At 41.5% G+C, this 20,826-nt stretch overlaps 1 protein-coding gene across 1 annotated transcript in view; it reads right to left on the minus strand.

Moving 5' to 3' along the window:
• Positions 1-15,875, minus strand: part of EMILIN2 (elastin microfibril interfacer 2) — a 42,199-nt gene extending 26,324 nt beyond the window's left edge. The window contains exons 1-3 of the mRNA XM_038163560.1: positions 15,748-15,875; positions 15,518-15,640; positions 1,794-1,969 (exon numbers count right to left, since the gene is read on the minus strand). Of these exons, the coding sequence (XP_038019488.1) occupies positions 1,794-1,969; positions 15,518-15,640; positions 15,748-15,875 (427 nt within the window). The remainder of the gene's footprint in view (positions 1-1,793; positions 1,970-15,517; positions 15,641-15,747) is intronic.
• Positions 15,876-20,826: the final 4,951 nt, after the last annotated feature.

A 20,826-nucleotide genomic window follows, 5' to 3' on the forward strand; every position in this document is an offset into this window, starting at 1 on the left:
AAATAACAAAATGTGGATGTAAATATTCCCAGTGGTACCTGTTTTAATAAGTTGCAGTTGACTTCACTTTTCTTTAAAATGAAATAATGGTTTATACTGCCTGATGCTTGTTGTCTTTTCTGTTCTTATTTTCAGTCGTTTATACGTTATCAACGTTTATACGTTATGTGTTATCAAAACCCTCAGAACTAAAAGTGACCAATTTCTGCCAAGATACAGTGGCCATAAAGAAACTGGCAACCACCCCTCCTGTTCAGCATGGATCTAAGCTATGGCATATGTAACAGACCAATGCAGGTCCATACACATCTCCTTAAAACCACTGCATCTCCTATAACAATAATCTGCCCATGAATTCCCACTGAAAACTTCAGTGGCAGTCACTTATTTGCCTGAAGTGGGTCTGTGCTTCCATGTTTTACCAACGTGGGATCCAAATATACATCCCATATATGACATGGGGATCTGCAAGACACTCCAGTTATCACACTTGCTTCATAAATACCTAATTATTTGACATATATTTAAGTAGGCAATTAAAATATGTATAAAAGTGTAAAATTTACACATTCAAAACTGTTCAATTAAAATAACTTATCCTCATTGTACGAAAATCAGAAAGAAAAGACTTTTAGCTGCAATCTACTTTTTACCTATCATAAATCAATTAATGAATCTGAATCTTGTCATAAGTAGGACCACATTTACAAAGCCATGTACAAATCGGATGTTCAGTTTCCCACAAAATGTGTAACAACTGCAGAAAATTCATAAGAAAAACCCAGAAAACAAACATTAGCAGAGGTCAAGAAAGGATAAATTGCAGGAAAAGTCAAAAGCAATTTTTAATTTTGTCTAGAAGAGAAGAGAAGGATATTTATTGTTTTATTTATTGTTATCTTTTGGAATTAATATTTTAGGCTGGCTAACAAAATACTTAAAAAGCTTGTTCTTAAAGCAGGTATATAATCTATGGGACAAGTATGAAACCATGTATTCAGTCATTCAATACATTCCACACACAGAAAACACATGTGGAAATCTGACTAAGTGCTATATGTGACACTAATCTCCAATTATGTTGGAAAAAGTCCTTCAGAAGGAAACATCTGTTTATCATTTTTTCTTAATGGAGAAAAAGGCATAATATGGCAGTAACAGCATTCCTTCTTGCCTTTACAGAAGACAGTATCTTACACAAACAAACATTCATTCTTTAAAATATTTTTCAGAAGTTGAGGCTTATCCATACTTATTCCCTTACTCCCCATTATTAAAGCACATAATCTAATGTGAATCTGTAAAATCTTTAGAATCTCAAACAAAACATTGTGAAACTGCTAGGAACTCTCATGTATCATTAAAATCAGTATCTGTGTTTTTGGGGTTTTTTGTGGTTTTTTTTTTAATGGGGTTTTCATTTTGCTTTGTTAATATTACTTTTTCTTTTTTTTTTCCCTGAACATTAGAGAAACCACAAAAAAAAAAAAAACAACCTTGTAAATTCTTACAAAACCCATAGTCTTAACCCAAAAGTTTTCTGGAACCATGTATAGCCAGCTGGTATTTCTAGTCAGTGTTCTACAGCCCATTTCTCTGTTATTCTTCAGGAAATTCTCTGTATCAGGACTGCTATTGCCTGGCTAGTATTTCCCCACCTACAGAGTCTTTCACATGGCTTTTGCTCCTGCCAGCAGTTCAGTTCAACAGAAACCATAATGATTCTTATTCTTAGAAGACAAAACAAGAAACCAGACATGACTGTGCATACCAAAATTCAAACAAAAAGTTACCTGTGCCTTTCTTCACGGCAGCTCTCGCTGGCGTTGTGGGACGACGAGCAGTGTTTGGCTTTTCTGCAGGTCCTTCCCTGCAGTCCTCCCCTTTGTAGCCAGGACAGCATCTCCATTCCAGCTCTGTCACTGTCTTATATGCAACTGTGTACCGAGGTCTGAAACTTGTTCGGTATCTGCCAAAACAGAGAGCATTTTAAATAATCCATAACCTAAGCTGCTGTTTAGATTAAAGTTAAAATTAAAATAGGTTTTGGGACCTTTTATAATGAAAATCAAATACTTACAGCTATTAATCATTTTCTGCTTTAAACATCAAATGAACAAATGTTTCTGTCTAGGGTTTAAAGCTGCCTCCACTCAACACAGTCACGTTAGGGAGCCATGGAATAGGAGCTTTCATGTATGAGCAGAGGGATAAAATGTTGTGGCAAGTGAAGGTAAAACTCATCAGACACTGCTGACAGTACCTGTGACCACCAGTGTCTTACACTACAAATTCAAAATGTTTTTCAACATCAAAAAATGCTTCTGCCTGCTTTGCCCCATTTGTATTTCCACAGTCTCCACTTAAACCATTCCTCAGAACCCATAGGTAGAGCACAGTCAAAGCTGGGAGGGATATTCCAGAGAAGGACAAAATGCTAAAAGTGTGAGTCAGACAAGGACATGAAAGAAGGAATCAGATGAAACACTACAACCAACGAAGAAATCAACTCTTTCCTACTTCATCAGTTAAGTTGAAGAGGGTCTGGCAGAAAAACCTATACACACATTATGTACATACAGCCTTGAGCTTCCCTGATTAACCACTCAAAAGTTAATAAATGACAAACTCATTATGGTTTAATATAGACTTCTTCCAGAGCTTCCCTTGAAACACATCCCACATGTTCAGCTGCAGTCGGACACTGTGGTATCCCACCAGAGCATGAGCAGAGCTTATGCTATTGGATAAAAACTAAATCAATTTAAGGTACAGCTCATTTCGGATTGAGACATGAGGAAAATAAGTAAAACAGGGATTTGCCACCTGAGCTCTATAAAATGGTATTCTTGGAACACACAGAAACAGTAAGTCATCCTGATTTCTCACGTGAATTCCTTTCTCTCAGTTAAACTAGCATTATGCTACTAATTTCCCTAAGGCTTTTTCAGATCTTTTGTCCTTCAGATTATTTCAGATTAGAACAGCTTGCAGGCTCATTTCACAGCTGAGATGTCCCTAAACAGTAATACCAGCAGAATAAATGCAGGACAGCAGCAAAGGAATCTACAGGAGCTCTGTAATAGGATTCAGCCATAGCCTGGCTGGGATCACAGGGAGTGTATCCTTGGACAGAGAGAACACAGTACAGAACAGCACCAGAAGAAGCCATGCTATCACACAAAAGTCACCTATTTCACTGAACATGGCATGCTATTAACATGCAAGATTCCTAAATAAAAAATCAGTAATCAGCTACTAAATTGAAAGAAGTAAATCTTACAGACTGTGAAACATTTCCTATTGAAAGTCACAGAGTGAAAGTGAGCTTACTGTTACCCTTCAAAGCTTCTCCAGCCACATGTGCAAATAGTTGCTGTAATTTTATTCAATTTTATTCAGCATATTTCAGATACATAATCTTAATATAATGTCCCCCACCTGACAGCCATTTGCTGTCCCTTTTTGGTAAGCTGGTTAACAAACTTGCAGTGGTGTGCTTAAAATATTAACTACTAATTGTGAATTTGTGTCTTTTCCAAATGTATCTTTCCCAATTCTGCCTCAACACAGTCTAATTCCTGCACTTGGGAGATACTCAGTGTTGTTTTGCATTGTTACTTGGTCTGTGACTTCTCATTTAAGGGGTAAAAGCTACTTTCACTAAAGACAATCATATTTTTCCAACTATTTGGGCCAAGAATAGTTTATACTAATAAGCCTCTCTGGATTTCATTCTTCTGTGGATCTGCATAGGAAGGCAGGGTCAGTCTGTGCTGTATCTCTGTCTATGAGCAGCTCATAACTGCAGTGATTTGCTGTGCCTGTCAGCTTTTCAGACTCTGACTTGGAGCATGTAGACTCAGAGAGGGCTTCCAATCCTTTTATACCTTCCGAACACCATATATGAAACAGCTGTAGACTTCACTCCAGCTCATCATTTCTTCTACAGTTTTCACTTAAACATCTGCTGAATCCTGTTTACAAAGTACAGAAATCCCAACGGTAAAGTGCTTTAAAAATTAAATAGAAGAGTGCAATGTAGAGGGCACCACTGGGGAGAACAATATCCTGGCCACCCAGGAACTTCCTTTTCTTTCTCCCTTATCTAAAGTATTAAACCACATCTTCTGTAGATAATTTGGGTTTGAATCCTCTCCTTCCAGCTAGCTGCCAGAGTCAGGAGAAACAGGATTAGCTAGATACTTTAGTGTTTTGAAGTGGTTTTGAGAGTCATTACAAACTCTCTCACAACCACCACATTACTGAAATGCAAACTCTGAACTTCCAGATCAGTTTTCCCATGCCGGAAATGGTTGTACATACGTCTGTATGATTTCCATAAAACACTTAACTGCTCCTAACTTTGTGTGTGTTCCTCTTTTTACTTTCAGGGCCAAACCCCTTCCTGAAAAACACAGTATTTTTGGTTATTTTCAAGTGCCAAATCTCTCTTTTTTTCCCAGCAAAGTTTTAAGAATATAGCTGAAACTAATTTTATAAAATGAGTAAGAATTACTTATATGCAAATTGTGCTCTTCACTCAAATTACACGGTGAGGATTTTCCATCATATTTCTGACAATTTTCTCTTTTAACACCTTCTCTGTAGTAATTTTCATCAATACAGACACTTTCAGATGGCTTCAACAGTCAGAAAAATAATAAGAAACAACCAAATACAAAATAATATAAACAAATAAAAAGAAATCAAACTTAATATTTTTCCAATGTCAAAAATTAAAAACTTTTTTAAACTCCATCTAAAAAATAAAAAACAGGCACGTTTGACATTCTCACTCTTCTTTGTTTTATGGCCTCCTGATCCTAATAGGCATAAGATGCTTAAATACAATTTAATAAAAAAAAAATTGAAAAACAGTCCGCTTCTAAAAACTTCTTTCAAGTTTGAAACAACACAAATCAGAACTGGTTTTTTTTTCCAGATATGGTACATCAAATACAGATTAACCTGAACCCTAAATCATAATTCTCCTAGAGCCAAAATAAGCTAGAATCAGAACATTTCAAAATCTGGATCTAGAACAGCTTTCATATTCACACTTTGAACTGTGGTAAGAAGACAGCTATACTCATGGATGGCTCAAAAATTCAACTGGGATTTACTTACTAAGAACTACTTCTCTATACTGCCACTCCAGCTGAATGAATCACACAGCTGTTCCCATTTCCTCCAGGAATACTAGACATGTGAGGCTAGGAAACAGAAACTTACATTAGCACTTCTCTAATTTGAATACAGTCACATAAAAATTTCTTAAAAATCAAAGTTTCACTGCTACAGCTTCTCTACCAATGACATTCTTCAAGCACAACTGCTGTGCAAGTTGCAAGGAACAGTGTCACTGTGACAGCACCACCCAGCTGCAGTGACAAATGACAGCCACCAGCATGCATCCAGCCCCAGGGAGGTTCTCAATCATACAAATGCTTTTTAAAGTCAGAACTTTGCTCACTCAGTGAATTTCAGTGGAGGAGCTGGGGACTTTCAGGATTCTGCTAGGATATAGCAATTCAACAGCACTGAATGCAATTATGTTTTGGTTACAATTGTAACAAAACAAATCATAATTTTCTCCTAGGGACTGCATCCCTAATTTGTGATTCTATGTATGTGAAAGACACAAGACTGGGAACTATCAAAATGTACAATTTAGACATGCCTTTATTTAAACCTGCAGTATTCTGAATCCCATTACTCACTCATAGTCACAGCAAACTTAAAATATACAATCACAAACATACAAAACACACAAAATGCACTCAAGGTAGCCAGACAGACAAAATGCTCCTTCTCTATAAAGCTGGATAAAGATACATGGTTGGAATGTAACATCAAGTTTCACATCAGTTATCTGGCAGGTGTGAATCTTTACAGAGTTATCTAGTGAGGCAATTTTATCAAAAGGGTGCACAAAAGTTTCTTAAGTATCTTAAAAATTGAGGCTCCACTTTTACACCTTTATAGGCTGCAATGCAATTCAAAACCAGTAAAACATCAAATCTTCCTCTGGATGACTTGGATTTCTGCTATTCAAATAAGTGTTAATAAACACAATTACTTTTACAAGTATTCTTCAACATTATTTTAAAAAACAGTAATTTCTTATGTGGTTAGAAGTTGCATATAACACACCAGTATTTACTGTGCCTAGTCACTCCATTCTCCTGTGGACTTCAAGTCCAAGATGACAGTCATAATCTCTTGATGAACTGAGTTAAAACTGAAATAATTCTTTTATAAGGCATGAATAAAGGTTAATATCAACTGTCTCTAATCTTTCATTGCAACAGAAAGCATAAGAACAGCTGGTTTTTAGGAGTTTTTCCACAAACAGCTTCTAACTACCCACGCCTACTACCTTCACCATGACCTCAACATGCTGATCAAATGAGAAAACACACCCAGAACACTAATACAGACCTCCACTTTTATTATCTTAAGTGTTTCACAGCCAAAATGAAGATGTACAGGGTGACAATAGCACTGAAATACTCCTCTTCGAGAAAGAACTTCTTCCATAGGAAAATGCTTAATTAAAAATCCATGTTGGCTGCAAATGCTGGACATTTTCACTGGGGAATGAGCTATAGTATTCTCACGGTGCCAAACCACAGAAGGAAACAGTTAACACTGATATTTGGAATGTCACCTAATAGCGATAAAACAAATCAGAAACATTTGGACAAATTTGGTGGGAAAACATATGGCTCAGCTCTGTAACTGGATATTAACATTCAACCTTTTGGGAAATGCAATGAGATAAGTGCCACCACATCCTCACTGCAAGGAAGGGACCACAGAATCAGCATGTTTCTACATAAGCAGCGTACAAAATGTTTACTCTGAACACAAAGCTTCAAGGTTGGTCCAAAATTCTGTAGCGATTGGAACAAGTCCCACGACTTCAGCAGCCTGCAAATTTCTCTCTTTATAAAATAGAAGACATCAAATCTACACTATTTAACATTTTTATTGCATGTAGAGACATTCTTTGTAAGTTGCATCATCTGGTAATTGTATTTATACAGTTATACTATAGTTGTACAGTCCCAGTCATCCAAATCTCCAGTATATTGCAATGGGAGCACAGAAGTGGCATACAGACACCACCCCAAAACACTACCTAGAAGATGTAATTAAATGCAATCATATTTTGACCAAACATTTTTTATTTTGTAAGCTGAAAATGTACCTTATTGGCTGTTTATACTACACAAACACTGAACTAGAACCACTTGATCCCATGTTCCCTGCTTCCCAAACATGCAAGCTTATTTGTATTCCCTACAAATGGTGGCAGAAATCCTAGTTCCACCAAAATTTTTGTAGATTTTAGTAGTTCTCTGTCACAGTGAATTTCAGCACTCACCTGGGTTTCAGGTGCCTCGTGTGTAGGTAAGGACAGGTTTTAGTTGTCTGGATTTCCATGAAGGCAAACAGCAGTAGTCCACACAGCCAGCAGAGTCAAAACAGGGCTGCATCTCATCGTAAAGTCATCATTTACACCCTATTACCCACAGAGTGTGCTGGACACCACTGACTTGCACTGTGTCACCATCACTGCACGTCTAAGCTCCACGCTCAGATTCACCCCTCTGCATACAGGGCAGACAGTTTGGGTCAGGGTGAATCAAATCCCACCTTTGTTTTTTGTTCTTTGATTACCTTGTCACTATGCAGCAGCACCGGCAGCTAGCTTGTGTTCCAGCCCACAGATGAGCTTAATTTGAGAAAAATGTGTCCTTCCTAAGAATTTCTCCTAAGGCATTTATAGCAAGCAGCAAAAAGATGTTTTGATGCAAACAGATAAACCTACATAAGTCTAGGTGTTGAGTGAAAGCAAGCCATCAAGGCTGTAATAAATCCCAATTACACAATGCAGCAAAATCTATTTAAAAAGAATCCTATTGCACCCCAAAATAATTTTCCATTTCGATCTGGCATTAGAGACATGTAGCTGCTTCTTACAGATGGACTTAAGAAAGTCTTAGCTTTACACTGCTAATTTTCCTTTACTTGGCATTTTTTCCTTTCCAAAATTTATATAAAGTACGTCAGTAAATATCTTTATAGACATTGGGGTCTGGGCAACTACATTTTCTTGAGAAAAATGCCACTGTCCTTAGACACTAGTCCAGCACCTGGCCCACTCACAGCCATCTAGACTGAAGGTCCTCAAAGGCCTTTGGATAACATAATAAGCAAAATAAAATATATATAATGAAAAGCAAGAAGAGAGTGTTTTAAATTTTTTTGTGCTGGGAGAAACAAAGTTTTGAGTCACTCCTGTGGAAAATATTAAGTTTTGATAAGCATCACTGGTGCATATGACTATGGAGATTCAGCTTCTCCAGGCTTGCACAGGCCCACAAGGGAGTTCTTAATAAATTTTGCAGTCATGTATAGCATGGCCAACATTTGTACCAGATCTATTCTGAGCTAAATCCTGCACAAAAAAAAACCCTGCTACTGGCTGAGAGGATTAACAGGGAAGAAACTAAAGAAAAAACAAGGGAATGAGTCAAAGCACTCTGCATCCACAGGAACACAATCACCTGCTGTGTACACACTCACGAAATCACCCATCCAGGTCACTGCAAAGAGTGCTTTAGTATCTGACTGTGAAGGCACTGGAATTTTACTGAATGTTTCATAAAATAGGAATGAGCATTTAGAAACTCAGTACTTTTTTCCATTGGTTATTTTTACTTGGTGGCTTCACGCTACCTCTAAAGCATGAAGGGAGAAGACGGCCTTCCATCTGGAAGAAATTGCTAAATAGGCAGAGACCTGGCATAGGTGATTGTATTACTCCTTCATACAAGGAAGAAAAAAGTTGTATTTGTCTATCCCTAAATAAAACTATCATCTCATCTAGTGGTACCAGGGAAGAAGCAGCCAACTGTGCTGCCCCAGTCAGCTCACTACAGCCTGGTCTCTGGTACTTTGTTGTCTTCAACACTGAACACTGTTTCAATGCATCTGAGACAATCTTGCTGAATTTTACTGCAGAGTTCGTGTTTTCTTCAGTAAGAAGGACAGAAGATTACAAGAACTGGTAGAAGACAAAAACATTCAACTATTCTCAGGCAATACCGGATGGTTTCATTCCAAAGTCTGCAAAAGTGCCATTGTTCACTACTTACACAGTGGATTTTATGCCACTCAGCTGGAATTCTTCTATCAAAAAAAAAGATGAGATTCAAACTACAGTTTTCTCTCTTGGGAGATAAATGGGTTTTTTGTGTGAAGAAAGAACCAAGGGACTGCACACTCTGAAATATGATCTCATGTCTCATACTAGTGATTTCTTTTTGTGGAACATATATCTTCACACACACATACATAAACACCTGCCTCTCTGTCTAACTCTCTCTTGGCTGCCAAGGATTTTATTTTCAAAAAGCTGACCACTAAAGTCCAGCAGGAAATGCACAGAAGTTTAAAATGTTAATACTCTTAATGTTCATAAATTATCACTAGGTAGGCATCCTCTTCTTATGAGCAGCAAATCAAGTACACAGGATGCATTTCAGTAACTCAGAGCCAGAGATAGCCTGTGGCAAAGCTCAAAGCAGAGCTTCATTCTTGGGATTTACAATGTTGAAAGGCCAGTCAAATACATGGTAACAGACCAACAGTGAGCTATTAAAATCCCACTTAAATAGAATGAGATAGGAGAACCCTGAAAAGACAGCCCTTCCAAAAGGATTTCAGGGAAGTTTTGTAGAGTGGCAATGTGATGTGCTCAGTGATGGAACAGGAACAACTCTGCAACAGGCTATATGTTTACAACATCAACACCTGCCTCTCCCAGCAGCAGGGATCAATTTTCTCACCTTACACAAGTGGAGCGATGAAGTGAGGATGCAGAGCACTGCTGCTGATAAAGCTGCCTGAAAAACTGAGCTCCAATAGTATCTCTTCATCTCTTCTGCTTCTCTGCCCATGAAATAAGCTCTTTTGTAGAATGCTCTAGAAAGAGCTATTGCTGAGAGATTATTTGAAAATATACCCAGATGAAACAAATAACCAATACTTTCAGGAAGACAAGAGCTAACCTGTGGGATTAAATGGAACCCCCAACTTTGAGAATAAAACAGAGCATTGTTTTGAGAGCTGTTACTTTTCAAGACACCAAGTTAAAAGTGAACCAGAAAGGAAAGGAAAGATGAGATGCAAGTGAAAAAATGAAGTCAGATGGGAGTCATAATATCCCCAAAGTGTAAAACTGGCACTGCCCACTGTCTAATGCTACAAAATGTTCCTTGATTATTTGGGTGATTTATGATGACATACACCTAAATGGCTCAGCAGCTCCCTGCAAATAAAAAAATTATTGCTTTTGCAACAGTTTGGTGCTTAACAGAAGAAGCCCCAAACCTCCAGGTCACACATTTCTCAAACCAGAAAAGCATGAAACTTTGAGTTATCACATTAATGTAAGTGAGGAGCAGCATGGGATTTTTTTTTTTTTTTTTTTTTACATTATTGCAACAAACTCAAAATGATGTGTGAAATGAAAACTCCCCGTCCAGTTCACAGAGAAGAAAGACTCTGCTGCGTTCAGTGTGTGGAGACAGAGATGCACAATTTCAGGCTTGGGGAGACAGCCAGGAAAACTTACCACACCCAGCAGGATCTCAAAGATTTTCAAACAAGCACTCCAGGAGACTAAAGTTTTTTAAGTTTCCTTACTGTTTTCAATGCACAAGCCCCTAGGCTAACCTCTCTATGTAGTCAGCTAGCTGGAGCCTGTACAAAGAAATTCTGCTTCATACAAAATACACAAAGTTGGAAAGAAAGTCCTGAAGACCTTTATAGATACTTGGAGGGGAAACATTAAACAGCTCTTGCTTTCCCTTCAAGGTTTTTTTGCATCCTGGAAGTTTTTTTTTTTTACGAGATATGTATTGCTGGAAGCCAGTGGCAAGCACAGGCTCAATCTGTGCTGACTTGTATATCTGAGGTTTGCTCCTGCCTGGTGCTGAGCACTCTGACACTGATCTGCATGCTTGATTTCTAGCAACAGAACAGCCTCAGAGAAAACTACACTGGGACTGTTAGAAGGTTGAAAACTACATGGGGATTTCCTATATGTTCCTAGACTGGGGTTGATGTGCTCCACCCAGGTTCGTTCTGAGGCTGCCAGATGGATGAAGCCATTCAACTTGAACTGGATGTCTCATGTGAGGGTTTTCAGTTATAAAATTTCCACTTTTACCCAGTAATATATTGTTAATAAATGCAGAATACTGCATTAAAAGCAGTGTTTTGCTCATAAGTACTAATTTGTTCTGATGTTTATGAATGCAGAAAACTTTCAGTAACATTCTCAAAAGTAATTTCAATTTTGTGCTTTGAATCTTCTCGGCCATGAATAAAATCATGATTACTTTGGCACTGGGCTTATTTATGATCATTTGAAAGTATAAAATGACAAGAAGTTGGAAAATATTGCTCAGTGAGAGATTTGGAGAGGCTTGCTAATTTACCTATTGCTTCATTCATCATTTTCTGTGTCATTTTCTAGATTAAAAAATGGGCTTGCTTAGTATACACATATCATTAGTGTTAAGATGAGAAGCTTGCACTAAATAATGAAATTCACTCCTCATGAGCTAAAGACAGATGACCTGACCTGAGCACACAAATACCTTTACTCATTTGAGCATAATTAACGGGGGCTGGTACATGAATTAAGAGATCTGATAAAACATCCTTTCTTCAAGTCCCTGAGCAACCTTATCTAAGTTTGAAGCTGGTTCTGGTGTTAGCTGGGGGCTATGAGGGCATTGCATGACCTCCAGAGGTTCTTACCAAGCTATTTTTTTAAAATTTTATTTATGACCTCGTAGGGGAAAGTCCTGTTTGAAGTTCTGTAGCAAAGACATAAACCCAGAAAACATCCCAGAAAACATTCAGCCACTTCAGTTCACTTCAGACTTTAAAATCAAAACCTTACTAGTGGAAGCAGCTTTTCCCAAAAGCACTGGGCCATAAACTGGTGCGCCTCTGGTACAGCCAGGTGTACCCACACACTCTACAGAACAAGGGGCAAAATAAACAACTGCTATGACAGCATCCTACCCTGCACCAGCTACAGTGACCAGAGGATGTCCCAAACAAGCCACAATCCTAAAGAGTGGATTTAGGATCTAGGATCTAACCAGAAAAGCAACATGTTTTTTTCTTTTAGAAATAGATAATGCTACTAGATACAAATTGCTGTTATTGCTAATTAAGTTACCAAACCATTCATAAGAAAGCTAGGAATGGAAATTCACGACAAAAGAAGCAGTGAGGGCTCAATTGTTTATGAAGCAATATTAAATTTCAAAACATCCAAGCTCTTTATAGTGAGTATAAACACTAATATTTTTGTACCTTTCAGCCCAGTGACCCACTAATAACAAAGTTTCTCCTTCCTTTGCTACTCATAGTTTTAAGAAAAATAAATCAGGAGCCTCTCACACTTCAAAGGGAACATACTTCAAAGGGCATTTCTGCTCTTTCTTTCTACTCTCTCTCTTCCTATCTCTTAAGCAGCCACACTTCAACTCACATTCATCCCTGACACCTTATCCAGCCAAAGTATTCACCAACTTTTCAGCAAGGAAATACACTATTGAGCCCAAGTACCTATAAAACAGTTAAACAATGAAGTGTAATAATTTCCTGAATTTCAACTTAACCTTTCAGGAAATACACCCTGCAGCCAAAGTGAATTTACAGTTAACAATCATGGAAGTGTAGTCATTCCAACAGGGGGCTTTAGGGTTTTTGTCTTCAGACAAATTATATTTTAATGGGCCTAAAGGGTAGATAAAATGGGTTCATGCATGCATATGATTTTAGGCTTAATCACCAGATCTCTCTATTAAAAAAAAAAAATTCAAAGACAAATCAGGGCTGACTATAATCCATATCTGCAACACACATTTCTCTTGTCTGTAAAGAACACATAGAATTCAGGAGTACACTGCAAGTTTAAGGCAGTGAACTGTTCCCCTGTACACTGCATTCTAAGTAATTGTCATGCATAACCTAGCCTACACTAGATGGGCTCTTTAAATCTAGTCTTAAACTAATAAAACCAACAGTAGATTAAAAAATAGACCTAATAGTACTTAAGTACTAATAAAACACACACATCCATGATACAGTTAAGGAATTCTTTGTTTGGTTTGGATCTCACTGTCCCTGCTGTCTGCAGCTGAATGAGCTCTTAGATAAACCATGGGTATCGACAGGAGACTACACAGGGACTGTACTTTATTCCCATGAATATCTGTTATTTAGCTCATTTTAAGTTCTCTGTTCAAGCGTATAGAGAAAAAAAGAGAGTAATTTCCACAAAGCCCTCACAGTCATTTCTTTGTTGTTTTTATAGGTCTTTCCTATTTTTGTGAACATTAGCTAGCAAACATATATAAACCATTTTGTTATTCAGACAGCTACTCCTTCTAAATTAAACAATATTTTTCACAGGAACCAAGTTAGGGGTTTGCAGGATTTGAGGCATATATTTCAAACTTTTTGGATTAGCACCTTTCTTACTCTGCCACTGAGAGTGTATATGCAACAGACACAAAAATAAAATGACAACCTATAAACAGTTTTGAACACAATAAAATTTCAAGATTTTGATATTCCACCTTTTCTTGGTGTTAATCAGCTGGTGCTGTGACAGAAGAAAAATATTTTATGGTAATAATACAGAATATTTTATGTTAAGAACAAAGAATTGTTTTGCAGTTGCCATTGTGGTTATGAAGAAAATAACAGTGATGTGCACCAAAGAAAGTCAAACAGAGGAAACAAAGTCTTATGATAAGCATCTAATTCCATTCTCAAAAGAACAAAAAACCCCCATGAGACTGGACACATCTGGTGAGACCAAATGTCTGTTCAGCCACACATTCTCTCTCTGACAACAGCCAACTCCAGATGTTTAGAAGCACAAGGACAGACAATGCCATTTCAGAGAACCACAGAGAAATCTGGAAGGGATGGGACTTCTGGAGGTCATGCAGTCCAGGCTCCTGCTCAAGCTGAGCTTCCCCTTGTTACTCCTGCCAATAATCTCACACTCTCAGTGCAGGAATTTCCTGAGCTAGAAGCAATGCCTTCACACTTTCTTCACTATCTACCAGCAGATAGTCCATGAAAGTCCTAATTTACCGCCTCTGAAATTCCTTATCTTAATGCTTGGTGATTTATGTGTTTAAAGAGCTCAGTTTCAGCCCCTCCTCATGCCTCTGTAGCTCCACTACAGAGACTTCTCGGGATAGAGGGCACACCCCATTACACATCCATAAACTCAGTCAGAAGTCCAAAATGACCAGTTCAAGACTCCAAAGAGAAACAAGGGAAGTTACACAAGACAGTGTTACTCAGCTGTCTGCTGTCTTTGTTTTTTCCCCCTCCAATTCTAGTGTTTATATAGAGAAAAACTGGGTTTTTAACAAAAATAACAACCCAAACAAACAGAAAGCAGCACATTTGAATGCCAAACACCCAACACCTATTGTCATGGACCCCAGGGTGGCAGCGTCATCGGTGTCTGAAGTTCTATTTCAGTAGTATCCAGGATCTAGCATTATCTGTCTCATCATCACTGTTTCATGTCAAAATAAAAACTAGTTACTGTAGCCTTACTGTAAAACACTCTTCATCACCTCAGCCCAAGTCTAAGCCTATGATAATCTATGGGTGTCTTTCCAGTGACTTCCTGGGGATGCTGAAATGGTTTCACAGAGTGCGTATTGCCTAGAGCTTTCAAACAGAAATGTGTAAATATTTTTGCTTTTCAAGTGGAAAAATGAGGAAAGGAGATTTCCCTGTGATTAGCCAGCAGGTGAGATCCATCTGTTCTCTAGTACCTGCTGTAGGTGGCCACTCCACAGATTACCACGTGGTCACACGCACGAAGATTAAAATCAAACAAGCAACTTTATATTACCCCCCATAAAATCTGCACTGGCCGCTCCCCTTGCTGGATTACAGACAAGGACACACAGACTGTAAAGGTGCTGGCTCACGTTCCTGGCTCTCCCTCTGCGCGCCGATCCAGCACCACGGAGCAGCAATAAAACCGGTTTGGAGCGCGGCTGTGCGCTGGCAGCCCTGGCCCAGGTGCGCTCCCAGCAGCGCATAGGCGCGGTCCTGGTGCCGGCGCTCCAGCCGCCCATGGGAAGCAGCCCGCGTGCTTTCCGCCCGCCTGCACGCCTCTCCGAGCCGACGAGGTGTGCCAGCGCAGCTCCCTCTCGGCCGCTCGGAGCAGCAACTCAATCTGGCTCTAATTAGCTCCGGTGTCCGCAATGAGCGAGCGCTTGGTTCGGGGCGCGCTGGGGACCAGGGGCGTTCCGCACCCCCTGCCACAGCCCCGCGCCTTTCGGGGTGCCGGGAACCACCCGGCGCCTCCCCGCCGGGGCTTGGCAATGGGTGGCCAAGCGCTCTCCCTGCCGAGGTCGCCCCCTGCGCTACTTACACCAGGGTGGGCTCGCAGGGGAACTGGTTCCAGGCGCACTTGTACTGGGCCTGGACGTAGCTCTCCGTCCCGTCCAGCACCGAGCAGCTCACGTTCTTGTTCACTATGTAGGCGCACCAGTTCCTGGGGGAGAAGGACAATGTCGGTCAGGCACGCCGGGCTCCGCATCCCGCCCGGTCCAGCCCGGCCCGGCCGGTCCCGCAGCGCGCCCCGAGGCGGGCGGTACTCACTTGCTGCGGGAGCCCGGGCGGGAGTACGGCAGGTGCGGGGTGCCGTGGCTGAGCCCGGCGGCGCCCAGGGCGAGGAGGAGCGGCAGCGCCCATCCCGAGGGCGGCGCGGGCCCCGGGCACAGCTCCATGGGGCGACGGGCAGCGGCGGCGGGTGAGCGCAGCTGGCCGGTGCCTCTCCGCCGGCTCCCTCCGTCCGTCTGTCCCTCCGTCCGTCCCGCCCGCTCTCAGCTCCCTCACTGACGCAAATCCCCCCACCCCGTTTCCGCCCTCCACGGCGGCTCCGCACCCCCCTCCGGCCAAGGCGCCGCTCCCCTCCGCCCGCCCGGCCGGCCCCGGCCCCCGCCCCGCTCCAGCTCCCCGGCCGGGCAGCAGCGCTGCGGCAGCCCCCGGCCCCATGTGGCGCCCGGGTCCCCTCGGGCAGCCCCCGCTTCCCGGCTCCTGCCCGAGCTGGCCGGCGACAACCCCCGTACCAGTTTTTCCCCCTGGAAAGCTGATGGGAGGAGAGGGCCGGGCCGCTGGGGAAGAGCCCCCCCGCTGCCGGGGAGCCTGGTTGCAGGGGCGGAGGGCAGCCCGCGAACCCGGGCAAGGGGCCACGGGGCTCTTCAGGTGGGGGCCGGTGCGGACGTGCAGAGCTCCCGGTGTCTGCGGGGTGTGCTGAGGCTGGTTTGCTGCTTTGTGGCAGCTCTGACACCAGTGCCATGAGTTATAGGTCTTGTGCCTATAACTCATGGCATGAGTTATAGTGCCATGAGGTGGTGATGTTCCTTTCGCGGCCCGATGACGGCTCATTTTGCCCACTGTCACGGGAAGGGTGCTGGTGGCTGCCTCAGAGAGGGATGCACAGTAGGCTTTTAATTGTAAGGAGAGGTGTTCACTGGGCAGAGTGAGAAACGGGCATTCAGCTTCGCCTGGCTGTTAAAATCCAACTCAAGCACCTTGAGTCAGTGGCCTGCCCATGTGAGGCCATCCCACCGAGGACAGCACCACAGGGCATCCCTCTATCATCCTCAGCTCTTTTGTGAGTTGGATTTTTGGGCCGAAGTGACACTGAACAAAAGCATCGAGGCTGGACCAGGGCAGGCTGCTCCCACCAGTGGGAAGGAGGCGAAGGGTGAGAGCAATCTTTGGGTGGAGAATAGTTTGGGTGGGAGATTTGGGAACAATGTGGGCTGCTCCTGCTGAGCCTGACCAGCCCCAACCCTGCTCATGCACTCCCAAGGCCTCCCATGGCCAACAGCAGCTGCTCAGGCTTTCCTAGCTCTCACATGCAGGCAGAGCCAGCAGCAGGGCAGGGCTCTTCCTTCTGCTGTAGGCAGCAGCCTGCTGACCTCGTCATTTGCCCCGACCTGCTGAAACAGGCAAATTTCATCTGCCAGTCTTACTGGGAGTCTCACCCAACAACTTCACTCTGCAATTCTGCAGGGAAATAAGCTTTAAATGCTGAGGTCAAAATGATGCATTCAAAGACTGGTTTTTAGGAACTGTTTCATTGGAAATATAGACTAAAGCTTCCTGTCCCCTAGAGAAATGTGTGCCATTACAGATGCATAGGAACACTTCACTGGCAATAAATAGCAATGGAAAAAGATGAGATGTTGCTTCAGTCTGTCCTATTTCACTTGAAACCCTTCTAATGCTCTGTAGATGCTTTGAAGAGGATAACACCTCACTCTCTTAAGAAATTGTGCTTTAACATTTTCAAGGGTTAAACAACTTCCTGTGTCACTGTTTGTGTTCATGGAAGCATGTCATTCAGTTTTCATTATTTGAGCTGGCAGAAATTATCTGGAGTTTCCCCAAGCCTGTAGAGAGCAAGACTACAGTTCAGTTCCTAAAAAGCAATGAAGAAGGCTTTTTCTTCCTTTCCCCCTTCCTCACTCAGCCAAGGAACTCATGAAATTTGTCCTTTTCCAAAAGTGATGAGCAACATGGAAGAGCTGCACATTGTCCCACAAGGGGAAAGTCATGAAATAATGAAAGACTGAGGTCATGCCTATCTTGAGAATGACTGCATAGTACAAAAATTAATAGACTGATTTAAACAAAATGAGCATGAAGCAGTATATTTCCATATGCTAAACACTGAGCTTACATTTTGGTGAAGGAAGACAAAGCAGATGACACCTGATTTGCCATGGGGGTGCCCAACTTTCCTGAGAACCCCAGAGACAATTGCCTGACCAAATGTAACATGGGGACACCATTAGAAGAAGAGTTGTTAGAGCCCCTGCTTACCCCATGGATATGACAGATAATAAGTCAGAGGCTTTCTGCAACTTCAGGACTCTGTCAATGTTTGTTCACTCAAGAAGTGTACAAGAAAATTGCTCCTGATTTCTGATATGTAGTTGTCCCTTTACTGTCTGGATCAACTGCTTTGTAAATATTATGAAAGAAGGCTTTCACAGCATTTGCTGCCATTTCTTTAAAAGGCTATGTGAGACTTCTTGCACTGCAAAGCACAGTGCATTTTTGAGTTTGTTTCATTTAAAATAAACCAAAACAATGAAAAAAAAATCCTGCAGGATTAGTCCCATCTTCTCCCTGAAACCAGAGCTCTGTTGGAACTTGAATACAAGTGCTGGTGCAGAGAGTGAAGTTTTAGGGTGGCTGCATGATGGCTTAGTAAGGAATATCAGCAGAGGATGACTTGTGCTAGAAGTGTTAAGCTGAAGAGAAATGGATGAACTTGGGTGGGTGCATAGAGTTGACCTCAGCTCCTCTGATATTCACACTGGGCCTATCAGTGTGATATCAGCTGATTCAACAGTAACCAGTACAGAAACTGGGCTTTGCCTGGAGAATCTTCAGCTCAGGTGCATGCTGAAGATGTGGTCCAAGCTCTGTGCATGGCTGCATTTTTTCTGTGGGTGTAACCAGTTTTATTTCATAGTGTAAGTATGAGGGTTAATCGTGTTCCCAAGGAGACAGAAATGTTCACATTTTGTATTTCAGTGCTATGTCATCTCATCTCTAAAATTCACAGTAATCCCAAGACAGATGATTCTTACAGTACATGGAAAGCATCCCTCCACCCCTCCCTACAAATGGAGCACGTAGTCTGTGAGTGCACTGAGGAGAGCTTCAGTGAGCGAGCTCAGTACACACATCCTTGGGAGACGGAGTTCAGCAACGTGAGTCCATAAATCCTTTGAAACATTTTAAAGTTCTTGTTTCTTTACTAGGCTGTCTGGCTGTGTTTCTAGCACCAAGATCAACCGTACTTTCATACTTCATAAGATGATAATGATCGGGAAACAACAAGGGCCGTGTGCAAGGGCTGGGCTGCCAGAGAGAGAAAAGTGCACAGAGCAGGTGGGCAGAATAATTTGCGAAAACATTACCAGATATTTACTGCAGAACTTCAACAGAGAAAGGTATCTGTAGTGGTGTGGTGCATGGGGTAGAAATGGTGTTTTCCCTGCAATTTACATCCTTTATCCATCAGCTTTTCTTTTCTGTAGATTTCAGCAACAAATTGCTTAGTGAATTCTGGGCTCCTTTTCTTCAGGTTCACTGTCCCAAAACATTGCCAAAATAACCTGAGGTGAATGGTTTTCAGAGAGGTGTTTGTACTGCCTTGATGCTTCTCTTTAATAAAAAAAAAAAAGGAAATATTGTCTGTGGCACAAAAGGTCTTTCAGGTACTTCTCACTGGCCATCAGATGTGAGGCCTAGAGCTGTGAGTAGTCTGGGCTTACATTTGGTGCTGTGTTAACTGGTCCATGAGTCAAAGCAGGTCACAGTGTCCCTCTGGAAAGATGAAACTGGCGTTAAGGAACAAAGAAAACTTTGAAAGGAAGTTGTAGGAAACTGCAGGCTAAAAGAGGAAAGCTTGGATGGAGGTGTTATGACGCATGCTGGCTTGGATATACCAGGAAAAGTACTCTATTGGGGGAAGAGGGTTTTGAAGACTGTTTTGCAGAGACATGACACAGCCCTGTCCCATTCACTTGGCCTATATGTCATTACATAGTAATCTTAACAGGAACAGAAAAATTCTAATTTGAGTCTATGATGAGTGTTTTGCAACTTTTCCACTCTCAGGTCAGAGCATGAGCTTTGTTTGCAATTTCTTTAAAAAAAGCATTCCCCATCACAAGAAGCATTGGGTTTCAATTTTTAAATTTTTATGTGTAATCACCTCACTAAAGTCTGCCAGACACGTATTTAGCTGTGAATGTTAAATGAAAATTAATGACTGAATGAAAAGTAAATAACAGATGTTAATAAAATTACTGTTTATAAACACTTAAACTTAGTTTAAAATCCAAGCAGCACTAGTCAGTTATAAATCAATAAATAAGTGAGAGAAGGGAGAGTGGAGTATTTTGGTTTTCTCTTAACTGGAGAGCCACCTTGGGGAGCCATTACAGTTACACCACCACAAGGATTTTGCTCATTCCACAACAAAAGGTCTGTAGCAGAGACCATTCTGGGAGCCCTGGAGAATGCAGAGAAATAGCCCATGTGGTTCCAACCAGTGCTCCTTACTGAAGTGCCATATTTGTCTATCTAGGCACTGGCAGTGTGGTGTTGAGGATGTTTCAGTGCATGGGTGGGCAACCTGGCTATTCCAGCCTTTCTTCTCTGGCGTTACTTCCTTTTTGGGGAAAACTTTGTGCTAATTTCATTTATTTAAACCGAAGAACAAATTGGTTTATTACAAAGAGCCCAAACATTTCCTAGTTGTGGCACACATCAAATTTTGTGTTGAAACTGATGATCTTTATTGTATGGTTTTGGCTGGAGAACAAAAGAAACAAAGACTATTTCCTGAGAGCAGCTCTCAGCACACCACTGCATCTGTTCAAGGCTTCAAGGCAGGAGAGAAGAAATCAATCTACATTATTCACCTGGAAGAATGACCTGAGTGCTGGAGCATGGTAAACCACATGTATGCCACACTTGTGCAACAGCCTGTCTACTTTATACTGAATGGTTGTGACGCCTAAAGAAAGAGTGGGATTAAGGTCTACACTCCTCCTATACAAAAGATAAGTGCTCTCTTATATTACCTGTTATATAATGTGAGAGGACTGACTGACATGTCATCCACTGATATGGTTACCCTGGTTT

The sequence above is a fragment of the Motacilla alba genome, chromosome 2 (assembly GCF_015832195.1).
Source record: "Motacilla alba alba isolate MOTALB_02 chromosome 2, Motacilla_alba_V1.0_pri, whole genome shotgun sequence".
Classification (NCBI taxonomy): domain Eukaryota; kingdom Metazoa; phylum Chordata; class Aves; order Passeriformes; family Motacillidae; genus Motacilla; species Motacilla alba.